Raw genomic sequence first — 25208 nt, 5'->3', positions numbered from 1 at the left:
CAAACCTGATCTGTGTTGTCCTGCACTTGTGCCATTACTGAATGGGCTGTTGGCAATCAGCCGTGTTTGTTTTCCTGTGTCTATGTTCCTTTTTCCATACCGAACCTAGACAGTGGGAAATCAGTCTTGTTATACCATACATACATCAATCAAGAACAGAGGCACAAGTGATGATACTTAGCAAATCATCCTGACCTGGATAATGTAGAGATATACCTCGTTGTGGCCCTTGCACCTTATTCTCTACCTGCACTGCACTTTCTCTGTAACTGTAACACTATATTCTGCACTCTTATTGCTTTTCCCTTGTACTACCTCAATGTACGTACGTTTTGAAATGAACTGTCAGGATGGCTTGAAGTTTTTCACTGTATGTGACAATAATAAACCAAATCCAATTCTAGTTCCAACTCAGGTGACAACATAATCCAAACCTGAATGTTTTATCAGGATCTTATACCCGACCCAAACTTGACACATCCAGTCAGGTTCCATTAGGCAACCAGTCTCTGCACTCGTACAAAAGTAATTGCCAAACAAACTGCCAGGATGTGAGCTGTGGTCGGGGGATCACCACAGCAGAGGCCATTGTTACAGGAGAGCTTCCCACAGTTGGGATAGAGTGGCACTCAGCAGAAGATGTGTTATGTTGACTTACTGAGCCCAGCAGGTGGAGTTACAACAAAGGGTAGAGTTTCCACTGGAGGTTTCCTGCTGCCTGTTTAAGCCCTTACACTGTTCATCTGGTTTCTGTCAATGTTATGGTGGGCATTGAGGAGAATCACCGTGGAGGTTACACCACAGGGTTTTCCAGTGGAAACCTACAACAGCAACTGGTGACTCAGCTGCCTCCAGCCTCGCTACTGTGACCATTCAACAGACAAACTAGCAGTCCAGTCAAGTCAAGTCGAGTTTATTGTCATGTGCACAAGTACGGTGAGCTACAGGTACAGTGAAAAACTTGCTTGCAGCAGTGTCACAGGCACGTAGGTACAGACAACACACAGAATATAAATGATACATAAAATTATACATTACCTATATACAGACCAGTCTAGAGTAGTGCAAGAGGAGAGGTGGATCATAACATGAGAACAAAAGGAAATGGGTTAACTACCCATTGTACAGACTTTGTTGCCTCCATTAAAGCAAGTTATTTCAGAACAAGTTAATTTTTCATTTTATGGATCTGAAAATAGTAGAATTCACTTAAGAATTAGAACTGGTATTCATCAGTAGGTGAATGTAAGCTGTGATATACCCTGTGGTTAAGTACTAATGAATCAGTTCAATAACTTGGCAAATCAACTTCTTCAAAGTCTTATCAGTAGAATAATATTAATGAGATTTTTTAATCCATTCATGGAGTGTGGGTCAGATTTGTTGAACCAAATGAATTGCTCTTGGGGCAGGTAAGCTTGAGCCAGGTTCCTGTCAGACACAGGCCCAGACTTCATAGAAATGGCAGATTTTCCTGTATTACTGGAAATTACAGAAGCAAAACAAGGTTTTACAGCTTTCCAGAAACGGCCACCATTACCAGTACAGATTGTCCCTGGGTTACAAGTGCCTGACTCAAAGACACCCCAACATACAAATGAGTTCCCATAATATTATTCAATTCAATATGTATATTCATTCCTACGAACGGCAAAACTAGTTTCCACTCTCGATCCACTTTCAGTAATTGTTCTTATCAGTCTTGTGTCCTTTTGATGCCATTCACTACAATACTGTGGCGGTGTGGTTACCATATGGAGTGATTTCTGTGCACTTTCCGACTTACAGACAATATCAACTTATGGACATCAGTAAAAATGGAACCAGTTTGTTACCCAGGGACAGCATGTACTAGATTTTTACATTCCAATGTCAAGTGACCAACTGAGTTAGTTGCAATGATGGGATTTGGACTCGTAATCTCCAAATCATTAAAAAGATTTATTGATTGCAAGTTTAGTGACATTACCGCTCTATAATGCTGAGATTGCTCTGTGCACTAGCGTTAAAGTTGACGGGCCAAAATGCAGCCTCTTCTGTTATAAGGAATTATACGAAATGTGATATAATAACTTTAATTTATTTAATGCTAAAAGACACAGTTTTTATTAAGATGTGATAGTGATCAGGAACCCCGTGATCTTATTCACTGACCTGTGCAAAGCAGAAAGATTTGGCACTGTTTGTGCTCTGATCTCTTCCTAGGTATCAGCAAGGGTGCTATAATTGGTATTAAAAAGGGTAAAAATCAGTCAAGCTTACCACTGCTGCTCAGTATCAGACAGTCCCTGCTGGCAGTGGGCAATATGTACAAGCAAGATTGAGTTTCACTGTGATGCCCACTGGTTGAATGACCTGCTATCATACGTGAGTGGTTGCAGGCAGGTGACTGGTGGGATAGTCCTGGGATGAAGAGTGGGAGCAATGAAGGAAAGAATCCAGGAAAGGGAAGATCAGAGGGGGGAAAAAAAAGCAAATCCCTACTTTGTTGTTGTCATTTTCAGTGTGAAGTAACTTTTCTGTATCAATCAGTGATTTAACTTGAAGAATAACTGCAGAGATTTAAGTTCTGGCAGGGCTGGGTGTGTGAGTAATTAACATCATGCTGTGTGATCTACAAGAGATTTGGGAGCGATGTGTGCATCTCAGCAGATGCTCCAGAGCATCGCTAAGGGAGTGCTGCACTACCAGAGGCCATCCCTGTCAGATGAGGTGAAGCCAGAGCCCTGTTGGCGATCCCAGTGGATACAGAACATCCCATTGTGTTGAAGAAGAGCAGGGGATTATCTCACTTGCCAGGGAGCAGACTAATTATTCAAGTCGTTGCATGGGAGCTTGCTGTGTGCAATTTGTCTGTGACTACACTTCAGATGCTTTAAAGCACTTTGGATTGCCAAGCCATGAATGGTGCTTTAGAAATGCAGCATCTTTCTTATCCGATGGAGAACCAACATCAGTGCAGAGTCCCATGGAGTCCTGTGAGCTGCTGTTCCCCATGTCACTCACGCACATTCAAATCACTTTTGAGTATTCACCTTCATGCTGGGATACAGGTGGCTTCAGTATCTTAACGGTACAGTCATGTGGGCGACACTGTGGTGCTGCTATCTCACTGCTCCAGCGGCCCAGGTTCAATCCTGACCTCTGGTGCTAATATCCCAAAGATGTGCAAATTGGTCTGTGGGTGGGTGGGTGGTAGAATTGATGGGAATGTGGGAAGAATACTGTAACACTGTATTCTGTTATTGATTTTCCCTTATACTACCTCAATATACTGATGTGACGAAATGATCTGTACGGATGGCATGCAAAATAAAGCTTTTCACTGTACCTCGGTACATGTGACAATAATAAACCAATTTGCCAATTTTATTTACCAAGTATAGATTACCGGGAAAATTAGTTGGGACATGGGATTACTCTGTAAACTGGTATAGATTGGATGGGCTGGATGGCCTTCTTCTATGTCATATGGAATTATGATGATCACAAATATATCTTTGGCTCCTTTGTCCTGGCCTGTACCAGCTGGTTTTCACTCTGCCTGCAGTTCTTGGGTCTGGAAGAATTTTCTAAGCAGCTGGGGTAGTCATAATAGAAAGTCTGGATTTGTAATAACTGCAGAAAAATTATTGGAAATTGTTATTTTTATACTGCCTATCCCCTGTCTTTCTTTCGAGTCCTGATGAAGGGTCTCGACCCGAAACCTCGACTGTCCATTTCCCTCCACAGATGCTGCCTGACCTACTGAGTTCCTCCAGCATTTTGTGTGTGTTGCTCCAGATTTCCGGCATCTGCAGTCTCTCTTGTGTCTGGAGATTGATTTTAACTTATTGATGGAGCTTGCAAATCTGTAGAAAATACACAACAGTTGAATGGTCAGGGAGAAGCTGCATCTGGGTTTGGAGAAAATGCATACAAGTCCACATAACTGGTAAAATCAGGAACGGTTCCACTGGGTATCAGACATCTGGCCCAGAAATGTCTAGTTATGATGCAGTGTGTGGGCAGCTTCAGCTTTCCTCGTCATTTGTGAAAAAATCTTCAACTTGTCAGATTAAAAAGGGCCAACATTAGAATGTGGCCAGTTTAATGTGCTAAAGTCCTGTGAATGGCAGAGAAGGAATGATTGTGGAAACAACTCCTTTTCTAAACACAGGAGATGCTTTATTATCAGTGTTGCTGACTCCTTATGCTGTGAGTTCCTGCATGGGAAATATATTTGTTTTATCCCACACTTGACAAATTTCCATTTAATTTTACCTTTCTTGTCAACTTTCCTGATCCAGTATGGGGCACTTTACTTCAGCAATGTAGCAAATAATCAGACAAGATATTTACCAGCTAGTACCTTGTAGGGTGAGTCAGATCTTTTGCAGCTCCTTCCTGATTTGATAACTGTGCCTGCAATGTGATAAGTAATTGTGTCTATTGTTTCCAGGGTCTCCTGGTTATTTCATATTAGTTTTCATATTTTCTTACGGTATAGGAGGTGAATCAGCCCATCGAGTCAATGCCAGCTCGCAGAGCAACCTGATCAATCCCATTGCCCACTTATTCCCTGTAACCTATTCCCTCATGTGCCCATCAACTCCCCCCAGTTCTCCTACCAACCAACTACAGTAGGAGTAATTAACAGTAGTCAATTAATTGGGGTAATCAACTACCTCATCCTCAGGATGTGGGAGGGAACTGGAGCACCCACAGAGTCACAGGGAGAATGTACAAACTCCACACAGGCAGCAGCGTAGGTCAAGGCTTGAACCCATGTCACTGGAGCTGTGTGTCAGCAATCTGACCTTGCCATCCTCCTAGCGATCCTGAGCCAGCAAATATATTTAAGAAAAAATATTTCTTAATAAAGAGCAGTGAATGCCATGTAAATTCTATGTCCTGGGCATAGTTGCCTGCAGTGCCCATATTCGGTGGGTTGAAAAGCCTTCCTCTGTGGTGTACATTTCTGTAAGTTAATGAGTACTTGATCATGTCTGTCAGAATAGTTTTAAAGAAGTGTTTTGTTGAAGCATAAATATTTATTATAAAGTGACCATGATTTGGAGAATTAATCGAGCATCAGCTCTTGTGCTGTCATGGAATACGTCCATTTAAAAAAAAGGGAACATCAACCAAAGTTGGTGATGTGGTGCAGTCACCACCCAGAATCAGCCACTAGGGAGTGGGCAAGACCACTGAGAGGCAGGCTTTAACTTGCACCTCCCTTAATTATGGAGAGCATTGTATCCTGTGGATACGATTTTTCAAGAATAAAGGTGGTTCTTCCCATTTAGTCATCCAGCATTTTCTGCTGTGGAGAATGCAGAATAATCCTCGTGGTTCTACCCTTGAGGTCCTGTTCCTACAGTCTCTTCATTTCCAGACCTGCGTACTGTTGGTTTCATTGTCTTGGTTTCCAACTGAACTGTTCCTCTTTTCCCCCTGTAATCTCTGCACACGCCCTACAGCTCCACTCTCCCAGGACTTGCCGTTATCAGGTCTGTTCAATATTAAAACCAGTCTAAAGTGGGGGGGGGGGGGGGGTGTTGGCATGCTGCCTTCTATCTTGAACTCCTACCCAGTGGAGAGTTGCCAGCTTCCCCCCTCCTACCACCTGCGGGTGAACAACTCCTGGAATGTGCATCCAAGGAATGCTGCAGACTCCCGCATGTGAGCTAGTGTCACATTCAGAGACCTTGAAGCTGGAGACTCCCTGTCCTCGATGCACACAGCCACTCCCCACCATGTAAGCTTCGTTGGTTCCTCTGGTCAGCTGCTTCCTTAGAAATGTGACAAAACTCGTGATTTATTCCCTTGCCCATAACAAAAGGACTGCAGCTCGATACTGGGCATCCTCCACCGCTGAAGTCCCATTCAAACCACAATCTGCTGAAGGAACTCAGTGGGTCGAGCAGCACCTGTGGGAGGAAAGGAATTGTCGATGTTCAGGGTCGAAACCCTGCATCAGGACTGAGAGTGGAGAAGGAAGACGGCCGGTATAAAGAGGAGAGGGGAAGTGAGACAGAGACCCAAGGTGATTGGTGAACTGAGGAAGGGTGAAAGATGGCAGGTTAGAAGACAGTGGCAGGTGGATGATAGATGGAGGGATGAAAAATATATTGCGAGGCAGATGGGAGTGAGGAGGGGAGGGTGAAGCTTGGAGACGGCTGCTGAAGGGTGATAAAAGGGAACGCAAAGGGCTACCAGAGCTGGAAAGGTGGTGATAATGGGAAGCATTAGGGGAGAGATTTGCTCCAGATTTCAGCATCTAGAGCCTCTTGTGTCTCCACACTCTATTGGCCATTCACAGCCCAGCATATTATCTTTTTAAATCACTTTGGTTTCCCTTCGGTTATACCACTTTTTGCTGTTATTCAGTAGCACCTGCTAATATAGAATGCAATGACATTGGAGACCGTTTATGTATACACTTTATCAACTGAAATCATTCTCATTTTAATAATACAAGAAAACAATCGCAGCTCTATCGTTCTATAATCATTGATATTCCAGTATGAAAAGCATGTGTCTGTGTTTCATGTCACACACCATTGAAGTGCAGAATGGTTTGAAAGCTGCCGTGTTAGAATCTCTAGGCCTGAGTTGTCTTGTTATATAGGCAATGATTTTCCAGCCTTTGCTCTTCAGTGAGTAAAATTAAATTTTCTTCCTGTTTTCTTCAGCATCGTAAGGCCCACACGGCACTACACAGTGTTCCTTTCTGAGGAGTCTTCTGATGATGAGCTTCACCATGAAGAGAACTCTATATCTGCCTTCTCTGAAAGCTTTCCCTTCACTCCTTTTGAATGGTCCAATGGCTTCTTCCTTCATATTCTATTGATTGATAAATTAGTGCACGTCTTTGTCAGATTAAGCATGCCTTTGTCTGTGGTTTTGACAGTATGTAAATGTATAATGCATGGCTGTCTTTTAGAGTAAAGCAAGCTCCATTTATTAAATAACTATTTCTAGGTATTTTGCTATCACTGGATAGAATTAGTTATTACATTTCACTACATGGCAGATGTTTATGTTGATCATAGAGTAACAAATTACTGCAGATGTTTTGCCTAATCTTTTAACTATGGGTCAAGGTGCAGCACGCTGGCATGCAGAGAAGGATTATTTCATGACAGTATAAAGACATGAATGTGTTTGTCTCTTATCAATTGAGCCTTTCGTCAATAGGTCACACTTTCTAGCATTATAGCTGCTTTTTATCTTAAACTATCAAAGAAAATCCTTAATACTGGCAAAAATAAATAACAAAAGCAAATTTGCAAGCTATACTGCTTTTATTATTGTCTGTTAGTTCTGGGTTTAAAGTGGAAATTCTTTTACATTTTCTCTTCTGCCTCATTGTATGAAATACTGCAATAAAAAAGGAAATGCTGTTTCAAGGGTCCAATTCTAGCCCTCGCTGGATGATGTACCATAACTGCTGCCCAGGCCGCAGTTTGACAACTGCTGGGGTTTGCTCTTCGGGGAGTTCAGACCGATGCAGAGCTTGTTAATTGCACATTTGCATCAGGAACCGCAGACAGGCAGGGTTGGAGGCCCAGGTGTGGGCTACTCAGCTGTCCAAGAGATCAGAGAGAAATTGAAGTATCCGGCACAATTTTCATTAAACTCTAGTGAAAGAAAGTGCTTTAATGAAGGCACTATCTACAGACCTTAATCCACTTACATTATGGCAAATAATGTAAAGCTTTACAAAAATCAACCAGATCTCAATATTAAGAATTCTTATTTGGATTACTTTCACTTTTTTCTGTCCATCTGAACTAGTCTAGTCTTCTGAATCTCCTCTACAATTTACCCAGCATTGCACTTCTCTGAATAATATTTTTGACATACTACAAATTTCTGGAGTGCTGCAGAATAAAGATTTTATTCTTTAAGACAGTTCACGCGTGAGGTCTTCCTACCGAATGGAATGAACTCTATATAATGCATTTCCCCTTTGAGTTATTAATATGTAATCCTGATTTAAATTGCTTTTGATATACTTTTCACGATGTGTTGTAGCATAAGGATAGAGTGGGTATAATGATCAGAAGATCCTTTGAGCCTTTCTTTCATTTCTTTCCAGTAAAACTTGGAATCCCATTAGTGGGATTGAATTAATTTAATGTCTTCTTCTTAGTTGAATGAAGAACCTACTGCAGAAATGATTCATGAGGGCAGGTAATGTGAATGGAGCTCAGTGAACATGTGAGAATATAATAGTCCAGCATAGCAAATGTGTGTGCACTTCTCGGGAAAAAAATCAAGGGTTCATTCTGCCGACGGTAATGTTATTGTGGTTGGTTCAACACCAGACTGAGAGATCAGCTCCTGGTCGTAAACCATAGAGTTGTTGAGAAGGGAGGTCAATAAACAGAGCTCCAAACAAACCCTAAAGAAAATTTATAAGCTGTTTAAGAAAGTTAGAAATAATTTTAGAAAATATCTTTTTGAAAAATAGCAAGTTAAAAAGCAGGATTATTCATTAAATCAGACTATGTGTTCTTTTTAAATAAATTGAATATTGAGTTGGATTTCACTGGCACAATACTAGACTAAAATTGAGCACAAACTAATTCTGCAGCTGCAACATATCTTTGGAACCATAGTATCTGGCCACAGAGCTTGCAACCAGTACATAAATTCCAGATAGGGCCTCAGACCAAGTGAGCTTTGTATTCTGTGCTGGTGAGATTTGACTAATTCACTGCCTTTTCCAATTGCTAATGTGAAGTTCTTTATCCAAGTTTCCTTGATTTTATTTTAGACACAAACCTGATTTGGTCTTCTTTTCTTGTCCATTTGCCAGGCCTCAACCATATAAAACTTTAAAGGAGTCTGATACAGCTGATGGAGAGGCCTTGAGTACTGAGAAGAGGCAAGGACATGGCATCTTTCCCAGCCTGTCAGTACCAACCAGGAATATGGATGTGAATTTATTGGATGACCTGTTCAGCAGTATTAAGGTAACTTCACAACATCAGCCACTCAGTCAAGCGAAGAGTATGGAAGATCTGAGGACACCTAAAGAAGAAGAAATAGAAAATCCATTTGGACCTCAGGTTTGAACAATGATTTTGTGCGGTCCATATAATGCAGTTCCTCATTCTCCTAATGACAGCGAAGAGCTAAATCTTGGTGGGTTGAATCTTGCTAGGGGTGGTGGATGGATTCAAATAGCTGAATGCTGGCAAATCCCACTCAAACTGAAAGAGGTCATAGAGTCATACTGCACAGAAACAGGCCCTTCAGCCCAACCAGTCCATGCCAACAAAGATCCCCATCTAAGCTAGTCCTATTTGCCTGTGTTTGGTCCATATCCCTCCAAACCTTTCCTATCCATGTACCTGTTCAAGTACATTTTAAATGTTGTTAATATACCTGCCTCAACCACTTCCTCTGGCAGCTCATTCCATACACTGAGTGAAAAAGTTGCCCCTCAGGTTCCTATTAAACCTCAGCCTTCTTACCTTAAACCAATGCCCTCTAGTTCTTGATTGCCCAGCCCTGGGAAAAAGATTGTGCGCATCGACCCTATCTATGCCCTTCATGATTTTATACACCTCTATAAGATCACCCCTCTTTTGCCTACATTCCAGTGAAAAAAGTCCCAACCTGCTCAACCTCTCTCCATAACTCAGTCCCCCAAGTCCTGGCAACATCCTCGTAAATCTCCTCTGTGTCCTTTCCAGCTTAATGGCATCTTTCCTATAGCAGGGTGACCAAAATCGAACACAATATTCCAAATGCAGCCTCACCAATGTCTTATACAACTGCAACATAACGTCCCTATACTCAATGCCCTGACTGATGCAGGCCAGCGTGGTGTTATGGTCTTGCATGAGTGCTGGACTTGCTGAGGAACGTGTGCACCTTATCTGTGGCGTAGAGTCTTGCAGCAGAGCCCAGTCGTGCTCGAATTCTTCAGCATTACATTGAGGAATCTGTCTCTCTGACCCTATGCAAGTTCATAGGATCAGAGAGCCCATTCACTTCAATAGGGATCCTTGCCTGTGCGATGGAGGAAGTAATTTTTATTTTAATTATTTTACTTTAGTTCAATGTTGGTAATGATTTCTGCACCCTGACGTTCTTTCAATGGATTTTATTTAACTTGTTCTTGTTGATTATTTGCATCAGATTGACAGAGTTATTTGAAAACTGTTCAATTAGAGCCATGGAGTTATACAACACAGAAACAGACCCTTCGGCCCAACTCGTCCATGCTGACCAAGATGTCACCTGAGCTAGTCCTATTTGCCCGCACTTGGCCCATATCCCTCTAAACTGTTCCTATCCATGTACCTGTCCGAATGTCTGTTAAATGTTATTATTGTACCTGCCGCAACCATTTCCTCTGGCAGCTGATTCCATTTCCCCACCACCCTCTGTGTGAAAAAAGTTGCCCCTCAGGTCCCTTTTAAATCTTTCCCCTCTCACCTTAAACCTGTGTCCTCTAGTTTTGGACTTCCCTCCACTGGGAAAAATACAGTGACCATTCACCTTATCTCTGCCCCTTATGATTTTATAAAGTCCATGAGGTCACCCCTCAGCCTCCTTTGCTCCAGGGAAACAGTCCCAGCCTGTCCAGCCTCTCCTTGAAACTCAAGACCTCCAGTCCCGGTAACAACCACGTGGATCTTTTCTGCACCCTTTCCAGCTTAATGAAGGCTCCACCCTCAGTTTTGCCTTCTGTCAAAGCTGTCATCCTGTTCGGTGGTGGGGGTGGGAGGTGCTCTGCCTTACATGGCCTGACACCTTCACCTTCACTGTGCAGGGTGTTGGGGCTTGGCAGGGTGGGCACAGGCATCGAACCGACCCTGTGTCCCAGCAGATGGGAAGGTTTTTGAATAAGTGTGGGGCCAAAGTGTATCCGTGCAGTGTGGGGGTGAAATTGAAAAAAAATAACTTGACAAAGGAAAAACTGGAAATTGTCTATTGGAGCTTTAAAAACTTATCACATTGTGGAAGGAAATAGTGAGTCTTATGGGGTTCCTGCAGTTGGTTGAATTAGGAAGATGAATTTTATCATTATTGTCACAGAAACAAACCACAACCATGTTTCAGAAACTGAAAAGCTTTGCCGGTTATCCAAACGCAAATGACCTTAGATGCTGGAAGTTTGAAAAATAAACAGAAAATGCTGGAAATCTGAACTAAAAATCAGGAATACTCAGTAAGTCAGGCAGCATCTCTGGAGAAATGTTTTGGGTTGGTGACTTTTCTGGTGAATATTTCCAGTATTCTGTGTTTTTCTTGGTCAGTATTGGTGTTGTGGCATATGTTGGATTATGTCGGTCAAAGTCTTGTGTTGGTTAGTGTAGAAGGGCACTGGAAAGTGTCTAGCTGCATAACTAGACTGTCAGACTTTTTCCATTGAGTTTTTGTAATCTCAGTTAATGAACATCTATAACAAGTCAACCTAATGCATTATCACTGTTTGTGATATATATAAATGACCTGAATGAAAACGTGGACAAATGGGTCAATAAGTTTGCAGATGACACAAAGATTGGTGGTGTTGTGGATGTTGTAGAAGATTGCGAAAGGACACAATGGGATATAGATCAGTTGCATATATGGGCGGAGAAATAGCAGATGTACTTTAATCTGGGCAAGTGCGAGGTGTTGTATTTTGGGAGCTCAAATGTAAAGGGAAAGTCCACAATTAATGTCAGGGCCCTTAACAGTGTTTACAGAGGGATCTTGGGGTTCATGTCCATATCTCCCTGAAAGTGGGCACACAAGTTGATAGAGTGGTAAAGAAGGCATACGGCATGCTTGCCTTCATTAGTCAAGACATTGAGCTCAAGAGTCAGGAAGTTAAGTTGCAGCTTTATGAAACTCTGGTCAGGCTGCATCTGGAGTATTGCATTCAATTCTGGTCGCCCCATTATAGGAAGGATGTGGAGGCTTTGGAGAGGGTGCAGAAGAGGTTCATCAGGATGCTGCCTGGTTTAGAGGGTGTGTGATATAAGGAGAGGCTGGACAAACTAGGGTTGTTTTCTCTGGAGCGGCGGAGGCTGATGGAATACCTGATTGAAGTTTATAAGATTATGACAAGCATGGACAGTAGACACCTGGTTTCTTTTTCCCAGGATCAAGATGCCTCACACTAGAGGGCATGCATTTAAGTGAGAGGGGGAAAGTTCAAAAGAGACAAGTTTTTTTACACAGAGAGTGGTGGGTGCCTGGAATGTGCTGCCAGGGGTGGGGGTGGAGGCAGATACAATAGTGGTGTTTAAGAGGCTCTTAGATAGGCACATGGATGTGCAGAGAATGGAGGGATATGGACCATGTGTAGACAGAAGGGATTCGGCGTCATTAGCTTAATTAGTTTGGCACAACATTGTGGGCCGAAGGGTCTGTTCTTGTGCTATACTGCTCTATGGTCTATAACCTGTTGATAGAGGCCCCTCTAAGGACCCTCTCAAAGCCCTGATTCCACTGACAATACTGCATGTTAAAAATACATGTTATGTTTTTGTTGCATGTCTTTGCAGTGGAAAGGAATGGCATCGTCTGAGAAGAACAAAGCCATGTCAACGGGGCTGCACCATACTCTGCCTCATACCAAGCTCCGGAGCGCAGTCCATGACGACGTGCCTCTGGGTGTTAAACCTATCACCAGTTCATCACCTGGAAGCATTCACTTTGGTAGCTTCTTCACGGCGATCGATGCAGAGACTTCGAGCAGAGACACTTCGTTACCCACGTCAGACCCTCCGGCAGGCAGCTCGGGCAACATCACAATTCCACGGCCCCAAGGGAGGAAGTCCACAGAGAAGGGGATCGGGCTGCCGCCTCCAGTGGCTGTCAGTCGAGGCGTTAAACAGCAGGCTTTTCCTGGACTCGATCAAGTCTCGACTGTGTTGCAGGATAGCTCCAAACAAGATGCACCCAGGTCCAGTGCTAGTTCAGTGACTGAAATGTTACAGGAGTCCGCAGGAGTTGAGAAGAAATCAGACTTAAGACCATTGAATCTGACCCCTCAGCCTCCATTAAGTTCATGTGCTACTGATATCCTGAAGCCTATCAAAATCAGCAAGGGAGTAGATAACAGGAACGATCTCTTGAGTCTTTTGGATCCACTTAGTTCCACTTCTGACCTTGACAGGGACCAATCTCCAGGTCCCAGTGCTTCATTAGCATCTGCATCATCTTTGCCTTCAGTTCCTGCTCCTTTGGCTTTCGCCACACCGGGAACTGACCTTGGGATAAGTACTCCACCAGCTTCCTTACAGTTCAGCCAAACCCTGGGATACTCGACTCCCAGCCCGGCCCCGATGGCGCAGTTTCCCCAACCTCCATCTTATCCGTTTTCCCAAACAATGCCGGCTGCTCTTCACTTCCCTCAGGTCCAGCCTGCTGCAACTCACTTTGCTTCTCCTGCAGCCTCTGCTTATGTTTCAAGCTTCTTGCCGTCAGGTGCCGGCTTCTTCCAACCACAAATGCCCCACAGGAACTATTCAGCTCCTTCCCTCCACCACTTGTACACTCAGCCCAAGGCTCTGCCTCAGTCAGGGACCTTCAGTAAGCAAAGTACAATCTCTGCAACCAGCCTGGTTGGTGGAAGCTACACGAAAACAGCAGGAAATGTGGCTGATTCCAATTCATCAGTGGCTAGTGCAGGGAAAAATTTAACTGAGCCACCATTGGTTCCACCAAAGCCCTCCAAAGGTCTTGAAAGAATTTCACAGCCATCCGATCCTGGGGGCGCTGAAGATCCATTTGCGGTTTTGCTTAATGCAACAAAGAAGGAAGCAGCAACTTCACAAAGTAGAGTGGACCAGCTCAGGAAGAAGTGGGAGACTTTTGAATAACAGCTGACACTGAGTGTTTCATTGATAAATGAGCAACACTGGAGTCTCCATATACTGTGGCCTTTGGATGTCTCACACAGAAAATATCTCATTATAAGGGGTACATTGTACAAGAGGTCGTTCTGTATGGTTTCGTAATAGCCATAAGCAGTGCATCTTGTATCCATGATAGCTATGGTGAGGTATTGTGACACTATATTTCAAACCCAAGGAAAGCCATTTCTCATGATTTACACATGACCTGCTCTATATGGTGATTTACTGTGACTTCTACATTTGCTTTCTTGTAAAGAAACACTCCTGAAAAGCTGTCAAAGTTCAACTTGAGATTGCCTTCGTTCTTTACTTTTGATTTCCTTTCTTTTCATTTGCTGAGTGACAGCATTGATGTGTACTTCACTGTCACCACTGTAATAGCTCACCATTACTTAGCACTGAGTTTAAATACTTGCATCATGTTAAGCCTAGTAAGTATCACACCATAAATTTGTCAGTGTAGTTATTACTTTTGCTGCACCTTTCTGTTGTAGTGCTCTTGATCAGGCAGTATTTTGATAATTATGAGTTATCATAAAATGAATGCTATATTTATCTGAACATTCTTAATTTTCCTACCATGACATCAGAGAGTAGAATCTGTGGCTCCTGAACATGAACTTTTTTTCGGAGTTAATTATGACAAAGTATTGTATATTTATTGTAATTGTGCGTGCAAAGGAAGCAAGGTAAATCAGTGTTCAGCTGTATCATACATTTCTCTTCCCGCTAAGTGAAGCTACTTTAATTCAGTCTTGTTGGTGAAATATTTTATATTGGCTTTACTGTGGGATAAGTTCCGCGTCAAACGATTGTGCCCAAGTTAATAGATTTGTCAGTTTAGATTTGTTGAAGAACAGTCCGCAGCTCTGTGTCGATCGTACAGCCACTACTAGCTAGCAACTTTGACTGAGTATTATAATGGTTGACATAACGTGCTCTGTGCTCCAAATGCAACAAAGGTCCTTTTGCCATCGTGTATCTGGGTTTGAGTAATACACACCTGTGTGACCACTAACAGTCTGAACACGAGAACCGATGGACCGGCAGCAGGACGTCCAGATTCAGGTGAACCGTCCTCAGATTATTGTGTGGCCTCACAAGGTGCATCCTTGAACATTTACCAGGTTTTTGATTCATTCAGACTACTTATTTCCCTGCTTGATGCACTTCAGCAAGACTATTCTCTGATCGTAAGAAAATAAAGGTTTGGACCTTCCTCAGATTCTCATAAATTATGCATTCCCTCATTGGCTTGAGCAGATTTTTAGCCCCTTCTGACTTCTACAGAGAGGCTTTACAACACGTGGGCCATACAGTAAAACTACCCAGAAAGAAATCTGAAATAATCTTCATGGGAAACTCTATCAATCTGTGTAGCTATTTAGTGTTCACATTGGGACATTTTTACAACCTTTGAGGAGGGAATATTTGCTAAGCAATTGAGGCACTGTTTGTAGAAGCTATCTTTTGTCTGCCCAGTATGCACTCAGTTAACACACATGGATCCTTTCTGACTTAATTGCGGTTATTCTTGAATGGTACAGTGGGGTGAAAAAGAATCGAACAACTAAATTAACGGTATGATGGCATGTAGATCAAACCAGATTTTACCTTTCGTTCTGCATCTGTTTCTGTAAAGTGCTGGGCAATCCCACTGCAGTTAGTGTTATGAAGACTGCCACTTCCAAGCCTCCCTTTGATTTGTAGCGCATATTAGTTCCGTGTTTTACTTTGGAAAAAGTTAGTTCAAGCCACCCATTTTTAAAGTTCATAGGTAAGATTAACTTCTTTAAGTTATCAATACTGTATTTTTATTAAGTCATGTAATCAATCAAGGATGTCATCAAAACGTTCCACAGATAATCCTGGATGTGATAATCCAGTGGCAAATTCAGTATTTATAAACTGCCATGTGTTTATGTGTGATATCCCCTCTGCAGTCTCACTGTTTCACACTCTAACTAAAGTAAACAACTTAAACATTTCAGACATTATTTTGAACAGATATGAGTAATGTCTGATGTTTTCTAGGTGAAAATGTGACTGTTCTTCATTGACTACATCTCTGATCCATCAGGGTTACTTGCCTTCAGTTACCAACACTTGGATTAGGGTTTAGAATTTACCTTCTTGTTGGTCCTTGCGTGAGGTGGCTGCTGGCTGTGTCAAAGTAACATGTTCGAATGTGCACACGTGCACATGCGCGCGCGCACACACACACACACACACACACACACACACACACACACACACACACACACACACACACACACACACACACACACACCTGCATTCACATAAGGGCCACAGATGACAGATGATTATACATTTCATTACACAGTCACTACCCACACCAGTGTTGATTCTGCGTGAGGGGCAAATTGTGAATGAGATCACCGATGGAATGAACTGCAAAGTGAATGCATTTAAACATTTATCAGTATATAAAATATGTTTGAGCTTCATAAATAAGATAGTTTGATTTTTTTGCAATCTTAAGAGGTACTTTTCATCTGCCTAAAATAGCTAAAATAATATCTAACTTTTAATATATTTCATTTTTATATTTTGTACAATCCACTCAAGAAACTTAAAGTGCTTACTGATCAGTCCTGCTTCATTTTGGGGAGCTTTAATCGTGGTTAACTTGAGATGGAATGCTCACACTAATAATTGGAAAATAAGGCACAAAACTCCAAGCTAAACATACAGAATATGACTTGATGTTTTGCCTGTGATGTTTTACACTGCATATTTTGCACTGGAAAAAAAGTGGTAACCAACCAATGACAAGATTGGGAAGCAGTTTCATTGGCATGGATACTCTTCAATTGCAGGACTGGCTTGTCCTTACTGCCAAAGTTTTATCTTGTTTGTTATTAGCACATTATATAGTATTGAAAATTTGTTTAGTTTTAGGCTTATCAATTTTTTTTGAAATAAATGTTGCAGCAACACAACTTAAATTGTTAATGAAACCACACAAGACTGAGGAGCTACAGTTCAAAACGAATGCATCTCTGTTTGTTCCTATCTATTCACAGACACTCAATGTCTCAACCCTCTCAAAAGGACCCGGGCACAAATTTCCAGTTTAATAATTAGTTTCAAGCAACCTTTGTACATGGGATACTTAAACACACTTTAGCTATACAAATGCAAAATTTCCATGTTTGAAATAATAGTTCCATAATTAAAGTTCCATAATTACGTTACAAGTAATTAAATAATTGCTTTGGAAAATCCATCTGAATGAGTCAATGATATTGCAGTGGCTTTTGACAAGAGCTCTAATACACACATTTCCTCAGAATTACAATATTAATGTGCCTCGAACACTTCTGAATGTAAAATAGTGTGATAGACTGAAGCTGAGGTAGTATGTGGAACAGCATTAGTGTTAGTGAATCCGTTTCATTTACTCACACTAAGACACTACAGCAATCCTTCACGATGGTAATAGCCATCCTTGGCGTTGTATAATATGATGACAGGATTCCTGTTAAAGCTTACGCGTTGCTTTTACAACTTGGCTGAATAAATGCTGCTAGGTAATTGTACCAAGCTCCTGGGTATATAGTGAAAAGTGTTTCTTTACCAGCAGTGCTTGTCAGGTATGCAGTTTTATTCTATGCATCTATTTCTAGTTTAATATATTTGTCACTAATATTGTGATTGCGTTTTATGTATTGAATTTTATGGTGTGTGGCAAAAACTTTCAATTCTCCCGTAAGGGTCTACTTGATGTATTAAACAACAGCAGCACAGATTTAGTACGTGACCACAAAGGATTTTCCACTGAGCTTTTAATCTAGACTGTCCACAGATATGAGTATATACACAGTGAATTTCAGATCATGTTGACATTAAGCAATAGCTATTAAGTGTTTATTTTAATTGCAATAATAGTACATCTAGTATTTGTAACCAAGGCCCCAGTGACACTTTAATCTTAATAACTGGTATTAGCAGTTCCTCGTCAAGTATTATGGAAGGCTCATGGTTTACGTTTTTAGAGATTTGTTATTTTGTTGTAGAATCTTATTGACACTCGAATTCTCAGTCGAACATTTTAAAGAATCCATGCAGAAATATAAAATTCAGACACATGTTCCATTTAATTTGCCCAAAAGAACTGTTGTTTGAAAAATACAAAAGGCAGGTTTATGTAAGTGTTGCCATGCTTCTAACCCAGGGCTTTTCTTGTGGCTGCTTTCCAAAGTTGGTTGTATACAGAGATTTCTGCATTTCTATGTCCAAAGACACTGTTTAGTTTCTGAAAAAAAATTATGGAATCAAAGTATGTAGATAATGGTTCGCTGCACATGTGCCGGTGCCAGGCACAGAGGTGACTGGGCTCAGAGTCAGTGCATTATTATTTTTGTGTTCTGTTATTGATTATCACTCATACAACTGTGAACAAATGATTTTTGTAATTAATATGGTGAAGTGGAATTGTAAGCTGACAGAGTGATGCTGAGGGACTTAAAAGTAATAAAAGAAATGATTCACCTGTGTAATTCCTGGGGTTTTGTTCTCCATTATTTATTAGTGGTGCAGAAGTGTAATGACTCAGTTAACCTGTCAATCTCCAAAGATACTGTCGTACAAACACTTACTGGTATTGCTTTATTATTGTCATGTACAGTGAAAAGCTTCTGTTTGCGTGCCATCCAGACTGATCATTCTGTACATAAGTACATCGAGAGAAACAGTTAAAGAGAAAGTGCAGTGCAGGTAAACAAATAAAGTGCAAGGGCCACAGTGAGGTAGATTGGGAGATCAAGAGTTCATTGTCTAGCGTATGAAAGTCCCGTTCAAAGGTCTGATAACAGCGGGGTAGAAGCTGTACTCAAGTCCAGTGGTACCTGCTCTCAAGCTTTTGTATCTTCTGCCCGATGGGAGAGGGGAGAGAATTATTTTTGCTCACCTGTGTTATGTATACAGCAGTGATGTAAGTACAGAATAGCATGGGAGCCCAATGTAAGTTGGTCCCTGAGGTTCAGTTATTAATATTCATTTAAAATACTGTGCAAAATTGAATAAGTTACAATGGGAGGGGTACTTTCTGTAAAGTTGATAAAAATGAGCATCCAGGTAACATAATGGACAAACACAGAGTGTGAATTCTCATGGGTGTACAGGGAAAACTTGCTCCAATAGAAAGAGCTTGAAAAAAATCATCACCTTCCTTATGCCATATTTGTAGGTAAACGTTTTGAGTAATCCCATTTAATTTACCATAATTTCTGGGAGCAAAGATGTGCATTTCTCTATCACTTTTCACAACATCCCAAGCACTTTACAGTCATTGAAGGAGATTTGAGGTGAAATCAGTGGCATGAGGAAACGGCAGCCAATTTGTGCACAGCAAGCTCCCATAAATGGCAGTGTGACAGTGAATATATAACCTATTTTCATTGTTTCTGGTTGAAGCTTAAATATCAGCTAGAACTGGCATACTTGCCTTCATCAGTCAAGACGTTGAGTATAAAAGTTAGCAAGTCATGTAGCAGCTGTATAAAACATTGGTTAGGCTACATTTGGACTATTGTGTGCAGTTCTGATCACCCCACTGCAGGAAGGATGTGGAGGCTTTGGAGAGGTTGCAGAAGAGATTCAGCAGGATGCTGCCTGAATTAGAGAGTACTAGCTATAAGAAGAGGTTGGACAAACTTGGATTGTTTTCTCTGGAGTGTCAGAAGCTGAGGGGTGACCTGATAGAAGTTCATAAAATTATGAGAGGCATAGATAGACAGTCAGAATCTTTTTTTCCAGGGTAGAAATTTTGAATACTAGAGCGCATAGCTTCAAGGGAGAGAGGGGGAAAGTTTAAAGGAAACATGTGGGGCAAGTTTTTTTTACACAGAGAGTGGCAGATACCTGGAACACACTGCCAGGGGAGGTTGTGGAAGCAGATACGATAACAACGTTTAAGAAGCATTTAGACAGGCAGGGAATAGAGGGATATGGACCATGTGCAGGGAGCTGGGATTGGTTTAAAGTGGCATCATGGTTGGCACAGACATCGTGGGCTGAAGGGCCTCTTCCTGTGCTATGTAACTCGATGGGTATGCCCCCTCTCCTCAAAAACAATACCATGGGAGCTTCTGCATCCACCAGAGAGAGCAGAAGCGGATTTGGTTCAATATCTCATCTGTGAGGGATCACCTCAAGCAGAGCAGTATGACACTTAATTTTCAGCTAACATCTCTGGAGCAAGACATACCCACAGCCCCTCTGCCTGAGGGGTGTTAGAGTTACCCACTGAGCCACAGCAAACATACAAGTAAAAAAATCAAAAAGACTTGAAAAGTCTTGACCGTCTGAGGCAAATAACAAGCTGCTGGAGGAACTCAGCGGGTCAGGCAGCATCCGTGGAGGGAAAGGGATTGCCGGCATTTCTGGTCGAGACTCAAAAGAGTCTCGGTTCTGGGCGAGCAGTTCATCATCCCTGCTACCATTTGTGCTCCCTGTCTGTTGGGCTTGGGAGTGTCATCCCACAGGATCAACATTTTTCTTCAAGCTCTACTTCACACCACTGTTATCCTCAAGCTACACCTGTGCACTTTGGAAGGCAATTTATGGATAATAGTATTCAGACTAAAGTTTGTCAGATACAGGTGGGTGTCAACAAACAATATGCCAGAAGAACTCAGCAGGTCGAGCAGCATCTGTGTGTGTGTGGGGGGGGGGGGGGGGGGGGGGGGTGGGAGGAATTGTCGACGTTTTGGGTGGAAACACTGCATCAGGGCTGAGATGGCGGGGATAAAGAGGAGGGGGAGGGGTGGTGAGGCAGAGGTCGGTAGGTGATCGGTGGACCAAGGAGGAGTGAAGGATGATGTGCAGGTAGAGGAGGGGTGGAGCTGGGAGACGGGCAGGTGGATGAAGAGAGGCAGGCAAAGAAGGCAGGTAGAGCAAAGTCGGGGTCGGGGAGGGTGAAGGTGCAAACAGCCAGGTGGGTGATAGGAACACAAGGGCAGCCAGTGCTGGAATCTGATAGGCAAGGAAGGTGATACTGGGAGATGGAACCACAAGTGGGGTGAATCCAATGGGTAAAATGTGTGGGTGGGAGGTGGATGGACTGTATGAACTCCCTTGTGGTGACCCATCACTGGGGTAGAGAAGTCCAAAGATTCACAGCCTCATGAGAGAAAAAAAAAATCCTTCTAAACTCTGTTTCAAATCGCTAGCCCATTTTCCTGAGATTGTAGCCCCTCGGTCCACAATCCCCCACCAGAGACGTCCGTGTCAAGCTCCTCAGACTCATGTTTGAGCAAACAGTCTCCGTAAATATTGAACTCAATTTTGTCTTCATAATCACCATCATAATTGATCAATATCAATGCAAGGTCTCAGAACAGCTGGAGCCCAGTCCATAGACCTCAGGACAGCTGGAGCCCAGTCCATAGACAGAACAGCTGGAACCCAGTCCATAGATCTCTCAGAACAGCTGGAGCCCAGTCCATAGACCCCAGAACAGCTGGAGCCCAGTCTATCGACCTCAGAACAGCTGGAGCCATCCATTGACCTCTGAACAGCTGGAGCCCAGTCCATAGACCCCATAACAGCTGGAGCCCAGTCCATGGACCTCAGAACTGCTGGAACCCAGTCCTCCATAACTGCTGGAGATTAGTCCATACAAATCTCAAAAAGCTGGAGCCCAATCTACAAACACAACAAAAAACATTTTGAAAACTATAACCTCTCCATTCTTCCCCAAGCTCTGAGGAAGGGTCACTGGCCCAAATGTTAACTGGTTTCTCTCTCCACAGATGCTGTTTGCCTGGCTGAGTTCTTCCAGCATTTTCTGTTGTAGGCATGTCAGTTGGAGACCAAGGTATGGACCTTCTAACAGCTGCACACTAACCTATGGAATCTACATCAGCTAAAGCCCAGTCCACAGACAGGTGGCTCTTGTTCTGAAGTCTATGGTCCGCACAACAGTTGGAGCCCAGTCCATACACCCCACAACAGCTGGAGACCAGTCCATACACCTCACAACAGCTGGAGACCAGTCCATACACCCCACAACAATTGGAGCCTAGTCTATACACCCCACAACAGCTGGAGACCAGTCCATACACCCCCCAACAATTGGAGCCTAGTCCATACACCTCACAACAGCTGGAGGCCAGTCCATACACCCCACAACAGCTGGAGGCCAGTCCATACACCTCACAACAGCTGGAGACCAGTCCATACACCTCACAACAGCTGGAGCCCAAAATAAGAACCTTGCAGCAGTTGGAGCCATCTATGGACAACACCTGGAGCCCATTCCAATGTTTCGAGTAGCTGGAGCCCATTCAGAACAAGGACCTCGGTTCAGCTCAATGAAGAGGTAACTTTGTTTAACTGCTTTCAACTGGCATATTGATTTTTGGAAAATCATGGAATAATTTGAAAGCTCACCCAACCTTCTGGCATTGCAGTTTGGCCTCATCCCTTTCCTTGTTTTCAAACCCCTCCCCACCCCATCACTGTGACCTCTCACCACTGAGCTCAGTGAGATGCTGCCAGATTGACCCAAAACAACATCACAATTGTGCCTTCAGCTGTCAAGCACCTGGGATCAGGAAGCTCACCACAGGGAGATGGAAACCAACCTGCTCCTCTCGCTCTCATCCATTACAATGCTAGTTAAAACCTGTTTCTTTGATTAGATCTTTGGTTGTTTGAACTGATGACTTATTGATGACTACCACTCACTTTAGGACATGTTAAAGACAAGTTGTTGATTCTGTCTAGAGACCATCAATCTTACTACTTAATTCAAAGACTCTGCCTAAGTGAAAGTCAAAGGTCACACAGATAGACTCTACAAATGTGCTCTTTCAGAGGCTCAGTTAATGCATTGAATACATAGAACATCGAACAGTGCAGCACAGGAACAGGTCCTTCGGTCCACAATGTTGTGCCAAACTAATTAAACTAGTAATTAAACACCTCACTAAACTAATGCCTTCTGCCTACACAATGTCCATGTCCTGCCATTCCCTGCCCATTCATGCAGAGCCTCTTAAACACCGGTATCGTATCTGCCTCCACCACCACCCCTGGCAGCATATTCCAGGCACCCACCACTCCCTGTGTGTACAAAAACCTTGCCCCGCACATTTCCTTTGAACTTACCTCCTATTCAGACTTGCTTAGGGCTTTCAGATGTATTTCCCGTGCTTATCAACAGGAAGGGTGTCAGTGCTGAAGGGAAGATTCCCCCATTTCCACGGCCTTTATCAAATTTCAGAGGTCAGCTGTGGTATGAGGCAGAGCAGTGGGAGATACTTCCTGTGTGGAAGACCACTGCTCCAGATCAGAACCAGCAGCTGTCTCTCCCTCTCCATGAACTTGCAGCCAATGTGAATACATCAGCCCTCCGTGCTCTGGACTTCAAAGGCAAGGCCCAGGTGGCCAATGGTCACAGGAGGTGGGGTACAGAGACCCTGCCCTCAAGTTGCCCCCACACTGGATCTGTGGCGGACCTTTGCTTTCTGTTAAGGTTGTGAGGCTTTAAACAATCTTTAAATGCATCGGAAATGTTTCAAAATTATTGTAATAAATAATTTAAAAATAAAATTCAAAAGAAAATAAGTAAACTAAAAACGTGAAATATTTAGTAATAATTAAAAACACTAAACCAAAATAATTTAAAAAATACTTTCCCGCTTTCCTGTGTCCTATGAAACCAATGGGGTCTTGGATCCTGTTCCTGATCAGAGTGGGTGCAAGATCCGATTGGGTTTCCCCAGTGTCTTACTGAGAAATCCAGATTCTTCCTGGGTCCAGCTTCTGAAACTGGTCGTAAATTCCGGATTTTCGTGTTTCACGTACCTGGACATCTGCGATTTTCTTCCCATTCAGAAGTGGAACAGCTGTCATTCCCTCCCAACGACTGGCTGCAGTCAGCGCGTCTGCCCAAGGAATGTGAGGTGAACATATATTTGTTTGTACGAGGGATAAACTTCTGACGCTTTTAGGATTTCTGTATCAAGAAATATATAGAGTCGTAGAGTTATACAGCATGGCAACAGGCCTTCAGCCCAACTCGTCCATGCTGACCAAGTTGCCCACCTGAGCTCGTCATTTCCTGCATTTGGACCATATCCCTCTAAACCTTTCATATCCATTTACCTGTCCAAATAATTTTTGAATGATTGTACCCACCTCTAAACCTCCTTCTGGCAGCTCGTTTCATATACCCACCACCCTCTGTGTGGAAAAAGTTGCCCATCAAATCCTTTTTAAATCTTTCACCTTAAACCTATGCCCTCTAGTCTTCGACTCTCCGACCCTAGGTAGAAGACTGTGACCTTTGTTGGATCTGGTTATTTTCGAATCCCTAAGGTTCTTTCAGGAGTCCAAGAATGAGTTGAAAACAACTTGGTGCTTCACAAAGTTTTATTGGAAAAGTTTAAAACAAAGAAAGAGTCACAGAGCACATGGCACTGGCTTTAATACTGGGAGATGAGCCGAGATAAAAGGAACTAAAGATGATCTAGGGCTGGGGGGAAGAGAACAAGATAAGCGAAAGAGAGAGGCGAGAGAGAGAGATAGAGGCAAGAGAGATATTAACAAAAAACACTTTATTACCTGAGATAAGAGGTACTCCTTAGCTAACAATAGTCCAATCAGAATTGTATTAGATACCTGTGGCCAAACCAACCAATGAGAAAACATGTATTCACCTGATGGACGAACCAATAAGCTAGGAAGCGGCCGTTCCTTATGCAGCCACTTGAGGTGTATTAAACACTACACATGTTAAAAAAAACTAATTAAAACAGTCGAATACGACACCATTCACCTTATCTGTGCCTCTCATAATTTTATAAGCCTCTATCATGTCACCCCTCTGCCTCCTACACTCCAGGGAAAACAGTCCCAGCCTCTCCTTATAACTCAAGCCCTCCAGTTCCGGTAACATCCTCGTGAATCTTTTCCGCATACTTCCCAGCTTATTAAATTTAAGTTGTGTGACAATCCAACATGTAAGTCATGTGTAGGAAATGTTTAATTCAAAATTCTTATTGAAGATAGCAAATGGTTGTAAAGCAAAACTGGTGGGGTTTCTTGGTGTGTTTGTGGATCTGCAGTGCATTTAAAAAAGTGTCGATTCTCTCTGTCCAATGATTTGAAATAAATAAATAAAAATAATTTGAGCATTGATACCAGAATTTTATCAGTGCTGTTAATGATTTATTTACTAACACACTATCAGTATCCTGGGGCTGGTGAATAATTTATAAAATATTGTTGAACTCTGTTATGGAGTCTTCCTGCTATGGGAAATTGCGACAGTTTGGTTGAGTGTAGAGCTCACGAATACCCTCCGGGAATAAACTC

General features: G+C 42.6%; 1 protein-coding gene across 5 annotated transcripts in view; it reads left to right on the top strand.

Moving 5' to 3' along the window:
- The window catches only part of LOC127582046 (DENN domain-containing protein 1A-like), a 437758-nt gene extending 419376 nt beyond the window's left edge, over window positions 1–18382 (top strand). For 3 of the 5 annotated variants that reach the window (XM_052037000.1, XM_052036999.1, XM_052036998.1), the window contains 3 exons: window positions 6678–6803; window positions 8810–9062; window positions 12504–18382. In XM_052037000.1, the coding sequence (XP_051892960.1) occupies window positions 6678–6803; window positions 8810–9062; window positions 12504–13823 (1699 nt within the window). In that variant the 3' untranslated portion in view covers window positions 13824–18382. The remainder of the gene's footprint in view (window positions 1–6677; window positions 6804–8809; window positions 9063–12503) is intronic. The other 2 variants (XM_052037002.1, XM_052037001.1) reach the window with 1 other exon arrangement.
- The last annotated feature ends 6826 nt before the right edge of the window (window positions 18383–25208 follow it).

This window comes from Pristis pectinata, chromosome 23 (assembly GCF_009764475.1).
Source record: "Pristis pectinata isolate sPriPec2 chromosome 23, sPriPec2.1.pri, whole genome shotgun sequence".
In the NCBI taxonomy this organism is placed as follows: Eukaryota; Metazoa; Chordata; class Chondrichthyes; order Rhinopristiformes; family Pristidae; genus Pristis; species Pristis pectinata.
The sequence above is the reverse complement of the archived record's forward strand: the minus strand, read 5'-3'. Positions and strand labels throughout refer to the sequence as shown.